Genomic DNA, 16,553 nt, shown 5'->3' on the forward strand with positions numbered 1-16,553 from the left:
TGTGTGCTGGGCAGGCACTCTGCCAGCTCCACAGCTTGTTCTGTCCAATCCCAGCTTCTGGAGTGGAAGAATTTTCTCCGAAGGAAAGCGGCCAACACCCTGTTCCACCCTTTTCCTTGGGTAACTCGTTGCCAGGCAAGAATCTCTCATACCAGTGTCTTCCCTTGGCAGCCCAAGGAACAATCTGTCAGATTCTCGGTAGTTGTGAGCCTAAGTCCATCTCACGAAGCCCGTTCTGCAGCCTGTAGGACTTCCAGCTGGGGACACTCGTCAGCCATACAAAACTTGTCAGTTCTGTGAAGTCAAAGGAGGGGAAGGAAGGATCTGGAGGAGAGTGGGAAGCTCCAGATTCCTCCTGGAATAGACTGGGGAGAGGTTTGGGGACAGGTTGCCAGATACAATACAGAGCCCCCAGCTCCCAGCTTTGAATTTCAAAATAATTTTCTTATTTATCCCAAATCTTATTGCATGGCATACATAATATGAGGTAAAATGATCGTTTACCTAAAATTCAGAGTTAATTAGCCACCCATATTTCCCTCTGTTAGATGTGGGAAGCCGAGTCTGGTCCCGGGCACCGCCCTCGGAACAGAAGGCGAAGCCGGCTGGGGTCTAGAGCCGGCTTGGGAATCCTGCACTGCGCAGCCGCAGCTTTCCAGGGACCGGCCCTGGAAGACGCCGAGGGCGGTCAAAGCGCTTTGAAAGGGGCCGAGGGCCGCGTCTTGTCGAGACCGTGGGAAAGTCTCCTCAGGAGGAGTCATCGCCCGGCCTCTTCCCGGCTCGCCTCCAACCTTGGCAGCTCTGCCACCTGTCCTCCCACCCACCCGCCTACGGGTGCGGGCGGCCTCGGGCGGCTCCCCAGTGCGCAGGCGCGAGGGCTGGGGGCGGGGCGACGGCGCCGTCGGGCGGGAAGGGACGGGCTGGCGGCGGGCCGGCGGAGCGCCAGCCCAGCTTGAAGCTGAGGAAGAGGTTGTGACCAGTTAGCAATCCTGAGCGCTGTGGCCGCTCTCCTTACAGAATGGAGAGGACGGCTTTGGCTGTCTGCGAGGTGATGCTGGGAAGGGAGAGAAAGATACTTTTCTGAGAACAGGGCGTTGTGAGGAGACCCCAAAGTTTGGGCGGAGGGATCCGGCGTTTCCTGAGGTGGAGGAGAAAATGCCGTGGAAATTGTGGCTAGAAAAATTTAAGTCCCGCTTTCTTTGGGATTGTGGGGAGGGCGTGAGGCCCGAGGTATGGAGGTGCTGGCCTATCCATCACCCTCGTGGGGCCTGTGTGAAGAACCGGTGTATTCCGGGCTTGCCTTCGTGCGAGCTACCACCACCACCTAAAGCTGAGAACGCGAAGGCTCGCGAACGATGTACAGTGTTTGCCAAACCTGCGATGATTCTGAGAGGGAAGTCGGCCGACTTGATTCCCAGCGTTTTCTATGTAGAGAGGGGGCTTGGAAAAGCGGGAAGGAAATGTGCAGCCATGAAAGCGTGGACAAGGGAGACAGATGGTAGGCAAGGAGGCACCAGTCCATGTAAAATGGGAACATGAGGACAAGGTGTGATATGACTTCCGGGGCAGCCTGGGCTGACTGACGAAAGGTTGAGTCCAAGGGCTCGTCCGAGGTTCTTCATACCTGTGGACTGAGAACTGTTTAGTTCTGGAAGATGGCACTGAATGAACACCTGGTGCCCGCTAGCAACATGTGTTCACTTCATTGCTGAACTTTGCAACCATTACCTAATGGGACACTTAGCTCCAGATCTAAAGACACCGCACAGGTGAATATAGATAGAGTCACAGGCCCTGAGATAACTTAGAATATTCGTGGTCCTCCTGTCTTCTTTGTCATCGTCAAAGGAAGTTGGGGGACTAGATTTTACTGATGACAGAACCTGGGAGAGAACCCAGGGCTCTGACTCACCAGCCAGCATTCTTTTCCCAACTGCTAACATTATACATAAAGACGCTGGAAAAATCTGAACAGAGGGCCCACAGGAAATCAGAAGATAATGTGAAGGAAGCTGTTAGATTGTAGAAGTGCCTGGAAACTGTCTTCACGAACTCTGGTACAAATCAGGATCTTAGTTCCCTACTTTATTTACTCGGAACTCTCTGCCTTAAAAAAAAGACAAAAGGGTTGGCTGAGAAATTTTAGAGTGCTTGTTGCCCTTGCAGCGGCCTGAAGTTCGATTGGGAGCACCCTTGTGGTAATGCTGCCTTCTGACCTCTGTGGGCAGCAAGCATGTGGTACACTTACGTGTATACAGACAAAACACTCATGCACATAAAAGTAAATCTTTTCAGCCTGGTGTGGTGGCTCACGCCTTTAATCCCAGCATTTAGGAGGTAGAGGCAGGTAGATCTGTGAGTTCAAGGCCATCCTGGTCTGCAAAGCGAACAGAAAGTTGTGAGGTGCCTTGTGGGTGCTGGGAACTGAACCCTGGTCTTCTGTAAGAACAGCAAGTGCTCTTAACCTTAGAACTATTTCTCCAGCCCTTCTCCAGTATTCTTTGTTTGTTTGCTTGTTTGTTTGTTTTTGTTTTGTTCTTCGAGACAAGGTTTCTCTTTGTAGCCCTGGCTGTCCTGGAACTCACTCTGTAGACCAGGCTGGCCTCAAACTCAGAGAGATCTGCCTGCCTCTGCCTCCAAAGTGCTGGTGTCAAACGTGTGCACCACCATCTCCCTCCCGGCTCTCTCCAGCGTGGCTAAGCATTTCTCTCATTCTGACCCTCAAAAATGTTCATTAGAATGGCAAAGATGATTCATAATTAGATGCCACTCTTCTTCATAGTTGGCTTCTGTTTGGGGAGAAAATAAAAACAAACTGCTGTTTAATTTTTCTTTAGTTCATTTCCAGATGAACTTACCCAGCAGCTAACCTTCTTAATTTCCTGTCTTGGTGTGCATCATGTTGAATTATACCGTCTACTCATGTCACTTCCCAGCTATTTTTTTTTTTGTGTGTTTAGGTACAATGCTGTGCTCTGAACAAATGTAAATCTGACATTTCATAAGCAGGAATACAGTATTTTATATTAGAGTTTTAACTGTGTCATACAAATTCGTTAGGACCACGATTTTAAAGATGGTGTTTTATTTGAATTGTGTTCTTTCTTTTCAGATTTTGAGATACTTAATAATTCACTGGAAGTCTGAAACAGGACTGTCAGAGGGCGCATTGCTAGAAGGGCAGCTAACCATTTCCATAGAAGCATTGAGCTCTAGGCACTTGCCGAATTCTCTTCATTGTGCAATAACTAGTAAGTAGAGGAAGACAGTCATCGGTTCTCTGTTGTTTTGTCCTGATGCATATCATAGTTTATGTAAAGTTTCCAATTTGTCACGGTCTTTTCTAGTGTAGCTATAAAGCCAAAATGATTTTTAATGAGTATTTGGTAGTGGACTTGTAAGTGTTCGATATAGGGAAGATAAAAAGAATTATTCTTACTATGAGACTATATAGCCGGCTTAAATTAAAATTGCTCAAAAACAATTTTGCTTTTGCTCTTTGTTTTAAGTTACTCTTTCACAAAATTATCGAGCTTTACATTTTTCTGTGTATGGACTTTGGCAATTGCAAAAGAGGCAAAAATAAAGGAAAGGGGAAAGAAAAGAAATGATGAATGGTGTCTGCTCTTATCAAGAAACCCAGTTCTATAGGCATGTTGAACATAATGGACTTCCTCAGAGTGTCTGGCACAGATAGTACTACTTTGTTATCTCTGATCTTCATGCAGTTTATAGTCTGTCAAGAAAAATAGTGTGTCATTACAGAAACATATTATGGAGTGTGAGACTTTCTAGTTATCGGAATCCCTGAAATAATTATTAACATTCAGTATATATTCTAGATTTTTCTGTGTATGTGTGCAGTTACTGATTTTTTTTTTTTTCCGAGACAGAGTTTCTCTGTGTAACAGTCCTGGCTGTCCTGGAACTCTCTTTATAGACCAGGATGGCCTTGAATTCACAGAGATCCACTTGCCTCTGTCTCCCAAGTGCTGGGATCAAAGGCAAGCGCCACCCCCTCACCCCCCCTACCGCACCCCCCCTCCCACCTCCACCCTCACCTCCCCAGCCCTCCACCTCCGCGCTACTGAATTTTTTAAATGAATTTAGTATATTATAGTCTCATGTGTTTTTTAGTAAAAGTGGGCAGTGTTTTGTGTTAACACATAGAGATCTACTTCATTAAGTTTTGGAAACGCTCTTTGTTTTAGGTTTTATAGGTTATAGAGGCACACAATTTTAGTAGTCAGATAGTTCAGGCCAGGCATGGTGGGTAACAACACTTGCAAGGCTGAGGCAGGAGGGTTGCTGTGAATTTGAGTTCAGCCTGGCATATATAATGAGTTCCAGGTCAGCTTAGGCTGAGAGTGCAGATATCCAGAACTTATGTAGATGGTATGGTATGGTGAACTGCTTATAATTTGAGCCTTGGAAGGCAGAGAGACTAGGGATGCCAGGAGCAAACTGGTTAGTGAGACTAGCCATGTATGTGAGCTCAGGGTTCTAAAGATAGTACCTCATAGAATATAGAAGAGCAATTGAAGATTCCTATCAATCTTGGTCCTTCAAATGCATGCACATACACAGACTCAGATACCACATACACATGAAAAGAAGGGGAAAAATAAGGTAAAGAAATAATTAAGGAAGAAACACAATATCAACTTCTCGCCTTCACAGGAATGCATGCACACAATTTCTTGCACATACACCCAGATGGTACACACACACACACACACACACACACACACACACACACACCAAGAGAGATATGAGATAGCCCAGCCCTCTGACTTTTTCCCTCCTAAAGGCTAATACTTTTAACTATATTTATTGTTTTAATATTACCTGTTTCTAAACATATTTGTATTGTAATATCTTTTCCATTAGAAAAGGTTTATTTTTAATTGTATGTGTGTTTCTGTGTGTAGGTATGTGCATGTGAATGCCAGTGCCCAAGGAGGCTAGAGGTGTGGATCCCTCTGAGCTGAAATTATAGAAGTTATGAGCTGTCCAATTGGGAACTGACCTCTGGTTCTCTGTAAGAGAACTAAGCTCTGTTAGTTGCTGAGCCATTTCTCTAGACCCTTACATTTTTTTTTAAGGCATTGTTATTACTGACTTTCAACGGAATCTCATGTGGCCCAGGTTGGCCTATGACTCAACATGTAGCCAAGAGTGACCCTAAGCTTGGGCTTCTCCTTCCTCTACTTCCAGAGTGCTAGAATTACAGGTATATGCTGGCACACCTGGTTTATGTGCTGCTGGGGACCCACAACACGAGGCAAGCACTCTGTGGAGCTCCAGCTCCAATCGCTTGTTTTGATTTTCTGAGAAAGGGTCTCACTCTGCAGCCCAGGCTGGCCTTGAACTCAGCAGTCCTCTTATCTTAGCCTTCTGAGTGGTAGGATTGCAGGTATAAGTCTCCATGATGGCCTCCAACCTGCTCTAGTTTTGATACCTTCTGTTTCTGGTGTATAGAGCTATTTATTTTGGGGTTTCTCTAGGTGGCTCTTGCTTTTCTTCCTCTTGTGTTGGGTTTTGTTTTCTGACTTCCAGTCTCTCTATTTCTTGGCCTACTCACCGTTTTGATGGCTGTTAGGCTGTAGAGACTTCCTGACAAAGAATGTTGGGTAGGTAAATTTCTCGAGACCTTGTATTTCTGAAAATGTCTTCACTCCATACCTGATGGATAGTTTGTCAGAGAATAGGATTCTAAGTCAGAATTAATATCTCTTCAGAATTTTGGTGATGTTGCAGTGTTTGTTTAGTAACTCCACTGTTGCTATTAAAAATTCTGGTCTTTACAATTATTCTGTATATGGCCTATTTTTCTTTTTCTCCCTGTAAGCTCATGTAATACTTCCTTTATCTTTGCATTATTAGATATAATAGATAAATTTTGAAATTTCAGTTATTTAGCACATGAGATGTTTGTTTTTCCTTTATTTTACCACCAGGTAATGTATATATACAGGAATGTATTTGTTTTAAGGTAGAATCCAAGATATTTCAGTCTTGTGGCTTCATGCTCCCCTAGGCCATCTAATATTTATCCATTCAGCTAAGGATGGAGAAAGAGAACAAGGCTTATAATATTTTTAAGACTAGGCTTGGAAATTACATGAATTACTTCTGTTCCCATTCTTTTGGCCTGGACTTAGTCTTATTGTCATAATTGTGCTACACTTGCAAAGGAACCTATAAAATGTAGTCTAATTGTGCTTAGGAAGAGAAGAGTAAGCAGCACTTGCTGATCTTCCTGCGCATGAAAATTCACAGTCCTGTGGCTTGCTGGGGTCAGTTTTCCGCCAACGTGCCTGGTGCTCAGCCTTTTCCACGTAACTTGTGTACTTTAGGTGTGGGAATTTTTTTAAAAAACAATTTATTTATTTTTATTTTATGTGCATTACTGTTTTGCCTGCATGTATGTCTATGTGAGGGTGTTGGGTCCCCTGGAACTGGAGTTACAGACAGTTGTGAGCTGCCATGTGGGTGCTGGGAATTTGAACCCAGGTCCTCTTAGAGAGCAGTCAGTGCTCTTAACCACTGAGCCATCTCTCCAGCCCCTGGGTGTAGGAAATTTTGTTTGTGGTTCTTGTACAGCAGTTTCTATTATTTAGATAGTGGATTTATGGAATTTTTTTTTCTAAAATTTTCTCCCCTATTTTCATATTTTTGTGGTAAATTCCTCCAGTTTTTCTTCCAACTCTTTGTTGAAGAAACCTCATTTTTGTTCAATATCAACATCATTATGTCTTTGCTCTTAGAGTGGTCAAATCTTGCACCTTAAAGGGTAAAGGCCTAACAGCTAGCATGTCTGCTGCAAGGGAAAGAGGATTGTTAGTTGTTTCAACATTCCGTGTTTAGATTCACTACACCCATTTTTTTAAAAGACAGTTTTGGTTTTGTCACAGAGGCTCATACTTCAGCATATTCAGAGACCAGCTTCTCCCTGCATCAGGGTTAGGGAGGGCCAGCCTCTAGGATGCTGAAAAGAGGAGGTAAAGTTCTAATTAAATTCAGTTTAAAAAGAGGGCAAAAAACCTTAGCTCTTCTTTGAAATCTAGGTATATAGGTACAAATAATTCTTAACCCAATTGACTGGCAAAATATCTTCTATTTCAGAGAGAATTGGTTCTAAAAGGGCCAATGTTTTAATTGCGTCTTACACTCAAATGCTAGTTACTGGTATCATGTACACTGATCAATAGTTGCAGTTTAGAGTTTTCCATGATTCTGTTCTTTCAAGTATAACAGCATCGAAAAGGAACAGTCCTGGTATTGGTTATAGGTGCTAAATATAGGTGAAAAGAATTGCCGTTGGTTATCAACACCCCCACGAGTTCATTGTACCATAGAGTACCTCTTCTGCCCTCTGTTTATAGTGAACTCATTAATAAGATCCTTTTAATATTCCAATCTGAAAGCAGCATTTTCAGAGTCCCATTGATATTTTAAAGTCAAATCTACTTACTTGTTTTACTTTTTGTGTGTTTTTTTCTTACAGTTGCTTCTACAGGAAGTGTTCATGGTGGCTTGGTCTTCAAGAAGTTTCTACAAGGTAAACAGTTACCTAACTTCCAAGAGACTAAATCTCTTTCTGTCAGTGAGTTTGGTGTTTTCTGAAATATATTTATTCTGAAAGATAGAATTCCTTGGTTTAGTAAATAAAAATATAGACTTCCCACTTAAATTTGACTTTCAGATAAACACTAGGATTTTTTTTAAGATATTTTATTTTTCAATTATGTGTATGTTTCCGTGTGTGTACCTCATGGGTGTGGGTGTCTGCAGGGTTCGGAGAGGAAGTCAGATCTCCTGATGCTAGTGGTGGTGAGCTGCCCAACAGGGGTGCCAAGAACGGGACTCAGGTCCTCTGGCAGAACAGTACATGTTCTTAACCCCTGAGCCATCTCTCCAGCCCCAGACACTCATTTTTCAGTATAAGTATGTCTCATGTAATACTTTATCCTACCCTTTATCTGACCATTCCACTGGAGCAATAAAACTGAATAGCTGCAGAAATGGACGTGATAGCCAGGTAATTGTAGCTTTTCTGACGACTCTCTGGACAACTCAGACAGAAGTTTCCCAGATATAAAAGAGGATTTGTTCCTGTATAGTTCAAATAAGAAATGTACCATAAATGGTTTTTCCTGGTAGTAATATAGTAATATTATTCTTTATATGTCAAAAATATATGTCAACATTGGTATGGTTTAGGAACAAAATTTATTTATTTATTTTGTGTTTCTTTGTTTGTTTTTCAAGATAGGGTTTCTCTGTGTAGCCTTGGCTTTCCTGGAACTGGATCACAACTGTCTATTACTTCTGTTCTAGGGACCCAACTCCCTCTTCTATCCTCTGTGAGCACCAGGCATGCTTGTGATGCACATAACACTCATTAAAATTAAACAAAACGCCGGGCGGTGGTGGCGCATGCCTTTAATCCCAGCACTCGGGAGGCAGAGCCAGGCGGATCTCTGTGAGTTCGAGGCCAGCCTGGGCTACCAAGTGAGTTCCAGGAAAAGGCGCAAAGCTACACAGAGAAACCCTGTCTCGAAAAACAAAAAAAACAAACAAAAAAAAAATTCATTAAAATTAAAATTTTTTTAAAAAATTAAGAATTTTACTTTTAATATTCTAATTATGTGCATGCTACAGGTCCTTATAACTAGACACATACGTCTTATTCTGCTAGTTATATTTTGATAATTTGAACAAGGGGTTAGAGTGACATTAATCATCAATGTTTATGTAAATTACAAATTAAATGAAAATGAGTTTTTATTTAAAGTTTTCATAGGAACTGATCTGCGACTTGATGAAGAAAATATCTAGATCTTTTTGTGGTTTCTAGTAGTTATTTACTAGTTTGTTATCAAGCATCTAATTTTGCCTTTCTTCTTCTCCTTCATACCAACATTATTGAGATTTGAGTTTCTTAGTACCTGTAGTGAATAGGCTTTGGGGACAACTGACCACACACGTGGAAGCAGACCATGCTTGGGGAAGCAGCAGATCCCACTTTTCCTAGAGAGCAGTGTGCCTGCCTATCACTCAAGGTTGCATAGTAGCTAAACTTGGGTATAAACTGCTCTTAGAACTGGAGTGTTTTCCCTGGAAGGAAACCTTCTGTTTACACAACCCAAGTTCTAATTTTTAAAGAGACAATGAGGATAAAACCATTCTTGTTATGTTAATGTGTTATAACATTTTTATGGAGACGCAGTCTCAGGTAGAAGCTGGCCTTAAAGGACTTTTTTTTCTTTTAGCTCCTGAACAGATATTCTGTTAAAGTTTGAGTAGAATGTTCTTCCCTTAGTGATAATCATAGTGATTATTCTAGTGAAAATTTATTACATTTTAGGCCTGTGCTCATACAGAAGAGTTTTGTCTGTTTGTTTTGGGTTTCTTGAGATAGTCTGTCTATTATGTAGCCTTGACTGTCCTGGGAACTTGCTATGTAGACCAAGCTGTCATCTAACTCACAGAGATCTACCTGCCTCTGCCTCCTGAATTCTGGGATTAAAGGCATGTGCCATTATGCCCAGCCCATATACTTATATTTCTTTATTGTTGTTGTTGAGAAACCATGCCCAATTTATGAGGTGCTGGGATGGGACCCATGGCCTCTTTCATGCTAAGCAAGTCACTACCAACTGAGCTGTATTCCTAGCTCAATTCATACTTATAATTTTAATCACTCTGCCCTACTGCCTCCTAAGCTATCCTGGAAGAAAGGAGGCATCAACTTACTGTCCTGAAGAGTTGCTCTGATTCCAAAACTTTTGGGAGATCTGAATCCAAGTTCAAGAGTCATGGGTTAAGACTGGACATGGTGGTAAATGCCTGTGATCACAGCACTTGAGAAGTGGAGACAGGAGAATCAGAAGTTTAAAGACATCCTTGGCTACCTAGTGAATTTGAGACTAACCTGGGCTACATGAAACCCTGCTCAAAAAACCCAATCCCCTCCCCTCCTAAAAAAGAATCATGCATCAGTTGCCTCAAAATCATCTCTCTTACTTATTGTTAGCTGCTCTTCTTTTGGGGATTGTTTCCATGGGATGATACAGAGAATGAAAAGATCATTCCTAATGCCGCTGCTCCGGTTGATATGTGTGAAAGTCCTTTGAAAGAAGTAGAAATTCCATACAGACAGAGGGACTATGTTATGAGCAGTAGCAAAGTAATAATAGGATTTTCTGTTACATCAACTCATGTTTAATGTGCTTGTGCAAGGAGTGGACAGATTATAGGTAAGGCTGCTTCAACTAATATTTGTGAAAGTACTTTGAAAAATGAAAACCCTATAACAACAAAGGAGTCAGTTTATTGCCATTGCAACTAGTAGGGAGCAGGCATCAATGTATTGTATCATGTATTGAACAATCACATTTTTTAAACTAATACAAAATTTAGATAGTGTCATAGTGGCTTATATTTAACTATCAATTTTTAAAGCTCAAACAATTTTGTTTAATATATTTTTATATTACTATGGTAAAGAGTGAGTGGCTCTTTGTACAAATATGAAATATTATAGATCAAGTATACTGCAAAAATTGAATCATTTGTTCATTGTCAGTCATATTTGGTAGCCAACTCCAGCTTAATTCTTCAGTTGTTAGGGTTTATAATACTAACCTCCACTCCATAATGCTATTTATTCATACTAATTAGTAGCATAAATTGCTCAGTGAAGCTCACAAAGGAAATTGGCCAAGACTAAGACTCAAATCCCTTAGCTCCTTGGCTTATGCGTCATTAATTATGTCTTTATTACTATTATTATTTATTTAACATTCCTGTAACACTGTTAGCAAACTGCTTTAAATTGGTCCACTGTCTTTACACTGTTTAATTAGCTTCATCAGGGAGTTTCTGGCAGCTGATTCATTAATCGTTTGGGTCCAAATGCTAAAGGGTTGTATATCTTTCAGAATTGGTGGTATACCTCTGAATTCAGTGTGACCACACTGTCGTCTGCATCCCTTCCTTGATTTCTGTCAGTTCCTGAATAAGGTTCCTCTCTTCTTTATGGGAACTGAACTGCTGGAATAGCCTAGCTTCTGTGTCTTCACCCCCTCGCCTTCTCTCCAGGCATTCCAGATCACTTTCTACAGCTAGGCTCATACTTTACACTGAGGTAATAAACAGTGGACCAAGGCAACTCCCAAGTGTCCTGCCTTTTTAGGCTTGTTTTCTTTTATCCTTCACCAGTTTCTAACGATTCATGCTTTTATTCCGTAAACTTGCCATGAAGTGATAGAAAGGAGAGACAGCCCTGAAAATAAAATATGGTGTGACAGGATTCTTGGGGAGCTTCATTCACAGAGCTCTTGTGGTAACCCAGAAGATAGTCCTCAAAGTTCCATCACAAGTATGCCTTTCTTCCTCTAGTTATGTTAATTTCAGACAGCTTTCCTGCTTTTTTTTCTTAAGAGAGAGTGTTTGTGTGTGTGTGTGTGTGTGTGTGTGTGTGTGTGTGTGTGTGTGTAGGACGGGGAAGAGATGCACATGCCATGGCATACATGTGGAAGTTAGAAGATAACTTACAGGAGTTCTCTCCTTCCAGCATGTAGGCCCCAGGAATTAATCTCAGGGCTTCAGACTTAGCAGCAGACACCTACCCACCGAGCTGACTCACCAGTTTTTACTTTTCCTCTTTTAAACTTTATTGTTTTTATACTGAAAACATTTTTTTTTCTTTTTCCATCACGGTCATGTCTGCTAAACACCAATGGAATAGCTTGTCAAATAAACTATTCTATTTGGGAGTTACTCTGAAATGTGTGTAACATATGTTCCTAAATTGCTATTTGATGTAGCCATTCCTTTTTATTTATTTGGTTTTTCAAGATTCTTTTTGTTGTTGTTGTTGTTGTTTGGTTTTTTTGTTTGTTTGGGTTTTTGTTTTGTTTTGTTTTGTTTTGTGTTTTCAAGATAGGGTTTCTCTGTGTAACAGCCCTGGCTGTCCTGGAACTCAATTTGTACACCAGGCTGGCCTCAAACTCACAAAGATCCACTTGCCTCTACCTCCTGAGTGCTGGATTAAAGGCATGGGCCACCACTGCCCTGCTTTAAGATTCCATTTTAATAATGTCAACATTCTTATAATTCTCCAGGATAAGAAATCTTGCCTTTTTAAAAGAGGCATGAATTTCTCAGTTTTTTTCATTATTTAACAAACTCATTTTTTTGTTAATTATGCCTTTGTAATATATAACTTTATTAAGTTAATTTAAAAGTGCTTTTAGGCCGGGTGGTGGTGGTGCATGCCTTTAATCCCAGCACTCAGGAGGCAGAGGCAGGTGGATCTCTGAGTTTGAGGCCAGCCTGGTCTACAAAGTGAGTTCCAGGACAGCCAGGGATACACAGAGAGACCCTATCTTGAAAAATAAACAAACAAAAAGTGCTTTTAGGGCTGGAGAGATGGCTCAGCGGTTAAGAGCACTGGTTGCTCTTCCAGAGGATCTGAGTTCAATTCCCAACACCCATATGGCAGCTCATAACTGTCTGTAACCCCCATTCTAGGGATCCGACAGCCTCACACAGACATACATGCAGGCAAAACACTAATGCACATAAAATAAAAATAAATAAATTTTAAAAATATTTTAAGTGCTTTTAGGTTCCTCCCTGAATGATTACCCATTTGCTTATTAAAAACAAAACAAACCGGGCGGTGGTGGCGCACGCCTTTAATCCCAGCACTCGGGAGGCAGAGGCAGGCGGATCTCTGTGAGTTCGAGGCCAGCCTGGTCTCCAAAGTGAGTTCCAGGAAAGGCGCAAAGCTACACAGAGAAACACTGTCTCGAAAAACCAAAAAAAAACCAAAAAAAACCCAAAAAAACAAAAAAACAAACAACAACAACAAAACTCACAAAGATTTGATGCCATGTATCAATTAGAATAATCCCCTTGACTTTCAAGAGCAATGGCCACTGTACTGGCTAGTTTTATGTTACCTTGATACAAGCTAGAGTCATCAGAGAGACAGGTGTTTCTACTGAGAAAATGCCTCCATAAGATCAGGCTGTAGGCAAGCCTGTAGGGTATTTTCTTAATTACTGACTGATGTGGGAGAGCCAAGCCCATTGTGGGTAGGGCCACCCCTTAGTTGGTGGTACTAGGTTCTATACGAAAGCAGACTGAGCATGCCAGGAGCAAGCCAGTAAGCAGCAACCCTCCTCCTGCTCCCAGGCAAACAATTTGGTTAAGCTGCCTTGGCTTTCTTCAGTAGATAGTAACTCGGGTTATCTAAGCCAAATAAACCCTTTCCTGCTCAAGTTGCTTTTGGTCATGGTGTTTCATCATAGCAAGAGGAACCCTAACTAAGACAGTCACTAAGATAGATAATTAGGTGTTTAGAGTTTTTCATAACTACATTTAAATGTGTAAATTCTGTTTAACATTCATGCTTATTCACTTGTGTGTAATTCTATTTATCATTTACTTTATATGTACATTATCTGCTGAATTGCTTCTATAGTATATGTCTATTTAGTAAAACATGATTTTTCTCCAGTTTGTTGAAATTGCTTGGCTCTAGAAAGAAACTGCTTCCTATCATGTCTTTCCTTGGGTAGAAAAAAAGGAGTGGTGAACTGGCTAAGAGAAGAAAGCCACGTTCATAGGCCTGTACTTACTGTCCGTCTCTTCCTATTATATTTGCTTCTCTATTTACCTCTTTGTAAGGGCTTGTTTGAGGTTCTAGCAGGAAAGAGCAGCTATTCAAATAACATTGGCGGAAGAACAGTCCTGCTATATTAGGAACACCCATGCAGTGGGTGATGGACAGCTGCCTAGCCAGACAGACCAGCCAAATGAATCCTGCTAGTTGACAGGGTGACAGATAGCAAAAGCATTCTTACCTATATTTTGAAAATACCTTCTCCTGTTCCCATGTTTATAATTAGCTTCATCTAAATTATTTATTGCAGTTCTGGGGATAGATGGCAAGATTTTGAACACACCAGGTTAAGAGCAACACTCCTGGGCTACACTACCAGTCCTCCATTTTTTATTGACATAATTTAACTCTATCCAGTTTGCCTGGGCATTTTAAAAATAGTTACTTCTTTCTAAGTCAGAAAAGTTTATCTTTTAAATTTTTTTCAAAAAAACCAAATAAGAATACTAGCCTTTGTAAGTAAAGACTGCTTTGCTGCACTATCAGTGAAACCTTTTCTTCTACTTTTGGCATGCTCGGGATTAACTCCAGGGCCTAATTTAATGAAGAGCTCTTCTAATGAGCTACTACAGTCCCAGATTTCTTTCTCCCCACTAAATGTTTCATTTTGCCCTCTTCATTAGCTTATTTGGAAAGTCAACGAGAAATGATTGGTAGAGCTAAGCATGTTCAACATTGAGAGAGCATCTCATAATGGCAAACCTTTGAATTTTCAAAACTGGAATTCTTATATCCAGAGAATAAAATTCTATTACAATTTAACACCTTAGAGGGTCAACAACTCTAAGGCTGAGAAATTACCTAACACCTGCCCCCAGGCTCTGTCTTAGAGCCTTAGTCTCTCTTCGCTGTTACAGAGGCTCATAACTTAGAGTCTTTGATAGAATTTTAAATTTGCAGTTTTGTGGATGTCTTCATTTTTCTCATGGAAAGATGCATAATTCAATTCAATCAGATTTTTAACCAGGTCTGTTATGGAAATGATGATTAACTTTCTCCTGTTCCTTTGTTGTTGTTGTTGTTGAGGATCTCACTGTGTAGCCTTGCCTGACATGGAACATACTATGTACTATGTAGACCAGGCTGGCCTCAACTTTACAGAACTCTGCATTCTTTTCTGCCTCCCTAGTGCTGAGGTTAAAGGCATGAGCCACCATGCCCAGCTCTCCTATTCTTTAAACAAGACATGACATCATTCATTTTTTGAGAGGTAGGTCAGACGTGTTATCTGTTTCAGAGATGAGGAAATCCAGACTTACATCAGCTTGTTATCCTAAGTTTAAAGAGAAGAATTTTGTGGTTTCATAAATCACTAGTTATCCATTAAACCAGATGAGACCAAGTTTTTTGATGCATTCTAAAGAGTTTCTGGCTTCCAAGTTTGTCTTACACTAGAGAAGATTTTATAAAGGTTGACTGAAGACCAAAGAAACTAAAATAAGTGGGGTTTCTGTCTTTTGTTTTTGTTTTATCTCTCGAGACAAGGTTTCTCTGTATAGCTTTAGCTGCTCTGGAACTTGCTCTGTAGACCAGGCTGGCCTTGAACTCATGGAGATCTGGCTGCCTCTGCGGTGCTTGGATTAAAGGTGTGCACCACCACTTCCTGGCAATATTTCTTTTTTTAATCTAAATTTTTTATGTGTATGGGTATTTTGCCTGCATACATGTCTGTGTACCGTGTGTGTGTGTGTGTGTGTGTGTGTGTGTGTGTGTGTGTGTGTGTGTGTTTAGTACCCAGGGAGGCTAGAAGAGGGTATTAGATTCATTGGGAGTTACAGTTATGAGCCTCCATATGGTTGCTGAGAATTGAACTCAGGGCCTCTGGAAGAGCAGCCGGTGCTCTTAATTGCTGAGCTATTTCTCCACACCCTCCTTAATATTTCTTCCTATGTTTTAATTTATTTTTACAAGTATGTTTGTGCACCTCATGCCTCAGTGCATGTGTGGATTGCAGAGGATAACTGCAATCTGTTTTCTCTTTTGAACCAGGTAGGGCTCAAGATTGAACACAGGTCCTCAGGCTTGGCTTCTAGTTGCTAGCAAAGTATAATGGAACTTTCATCTAAATTACAAATGCTGCTATTACATGACACACCTTTTTAAAAAGCAATTTCAAGAACCATAAAAATATATATGGAGTTTGATAAACTTAATTCTACCTTAGTTAGTCCCAAAACTTTCAATGGAATAAAAAGCTGTATGCATTAAGATATTAATTCCAGAGTCGTTAATGTTAATTAGCATGTATTGAGAACCATATGCTCAGAATAACCACTGTGCTGCATGCATTATGTGTTATGTATTTCACCTATTCCCAAAACGACTTTATGAGGTAGGTGTCTTTAAAAGATCAAATAACTTGCTCAAGGACACAGTATGAAGTGTTCTGCTGTTCATGCTAACAGAAGTGGTGGGGCAAGTATGAACATAGCTAAATGCCTGTTAATAGAACATGGCTAATTTATGGTACTATCTTCTTTCTTAGTGCTAGGGATTAAATATTGAGCATGATGTTCTATTACTGAACTAGACCATGTGATACATCTGGATAAACAGTTTAGCCATTAAAAATAATGACTAGATGACTATGCCATAACATGAAAATGCATATAACATTAAATAAAAAAGCAATAGGATATATTGTAAATGTTACTGTTGTTCGAATCTGGATGGTCTTTTAATAAAAAACCCAGAGCCAGATGTCAGGGTGAAAGCTAAAAGATCAGAGAAGCAGAGCAGCCAGCCACTAGTTCTTACTTCTACGAAATCTTCAGTCTAAAGAGAGTGAGTTCCTGTTTCCTCACACCATATATACCTTTCTCTGCCCAGACATCACTTCCTGGGATTAAAG

General features: G+C 40.8%; 1 protein-coding gene across 1 annotated transcript in view; it reads left to right on the forward strand.

Annotated features, from left to right (window-relative positions):
* Positions 1–548: 548 nt before the first annotated feature.
* The window catches only part of Top6bl (TOP6B like initiator of meiotic double strand breaks), an 87,007-nt gene continuing 71,002 nt past the window's right edge, over positions 549–16,553 (forward strand). The window contains 4 exon segments of the mRNA XM_059263263.1: positions 549–852; positions 855–1,048; positions 3,113–3,251; positions 7,511–7,564. Of these exon segments, the coding sequence (XP_059119246.1) occupies positions 549–852; positions 855–1,048; positions 3,113–3,251; positions 7,511–7,564 (691 nt within the window).

Source organism: Peromyscus eremicus, chromosome 1, assembly GCF_949786415.1.
Source record: "Peromyscus eremicus chromosome 1, PerEre_H2_v1, whole genome shotgun sequence".
NCBI lineage: Eukaryota > Metazoa > Chordata > Mammalia > Rodentia > Cricetidae > Peromyscus > Peromyscus eremicus.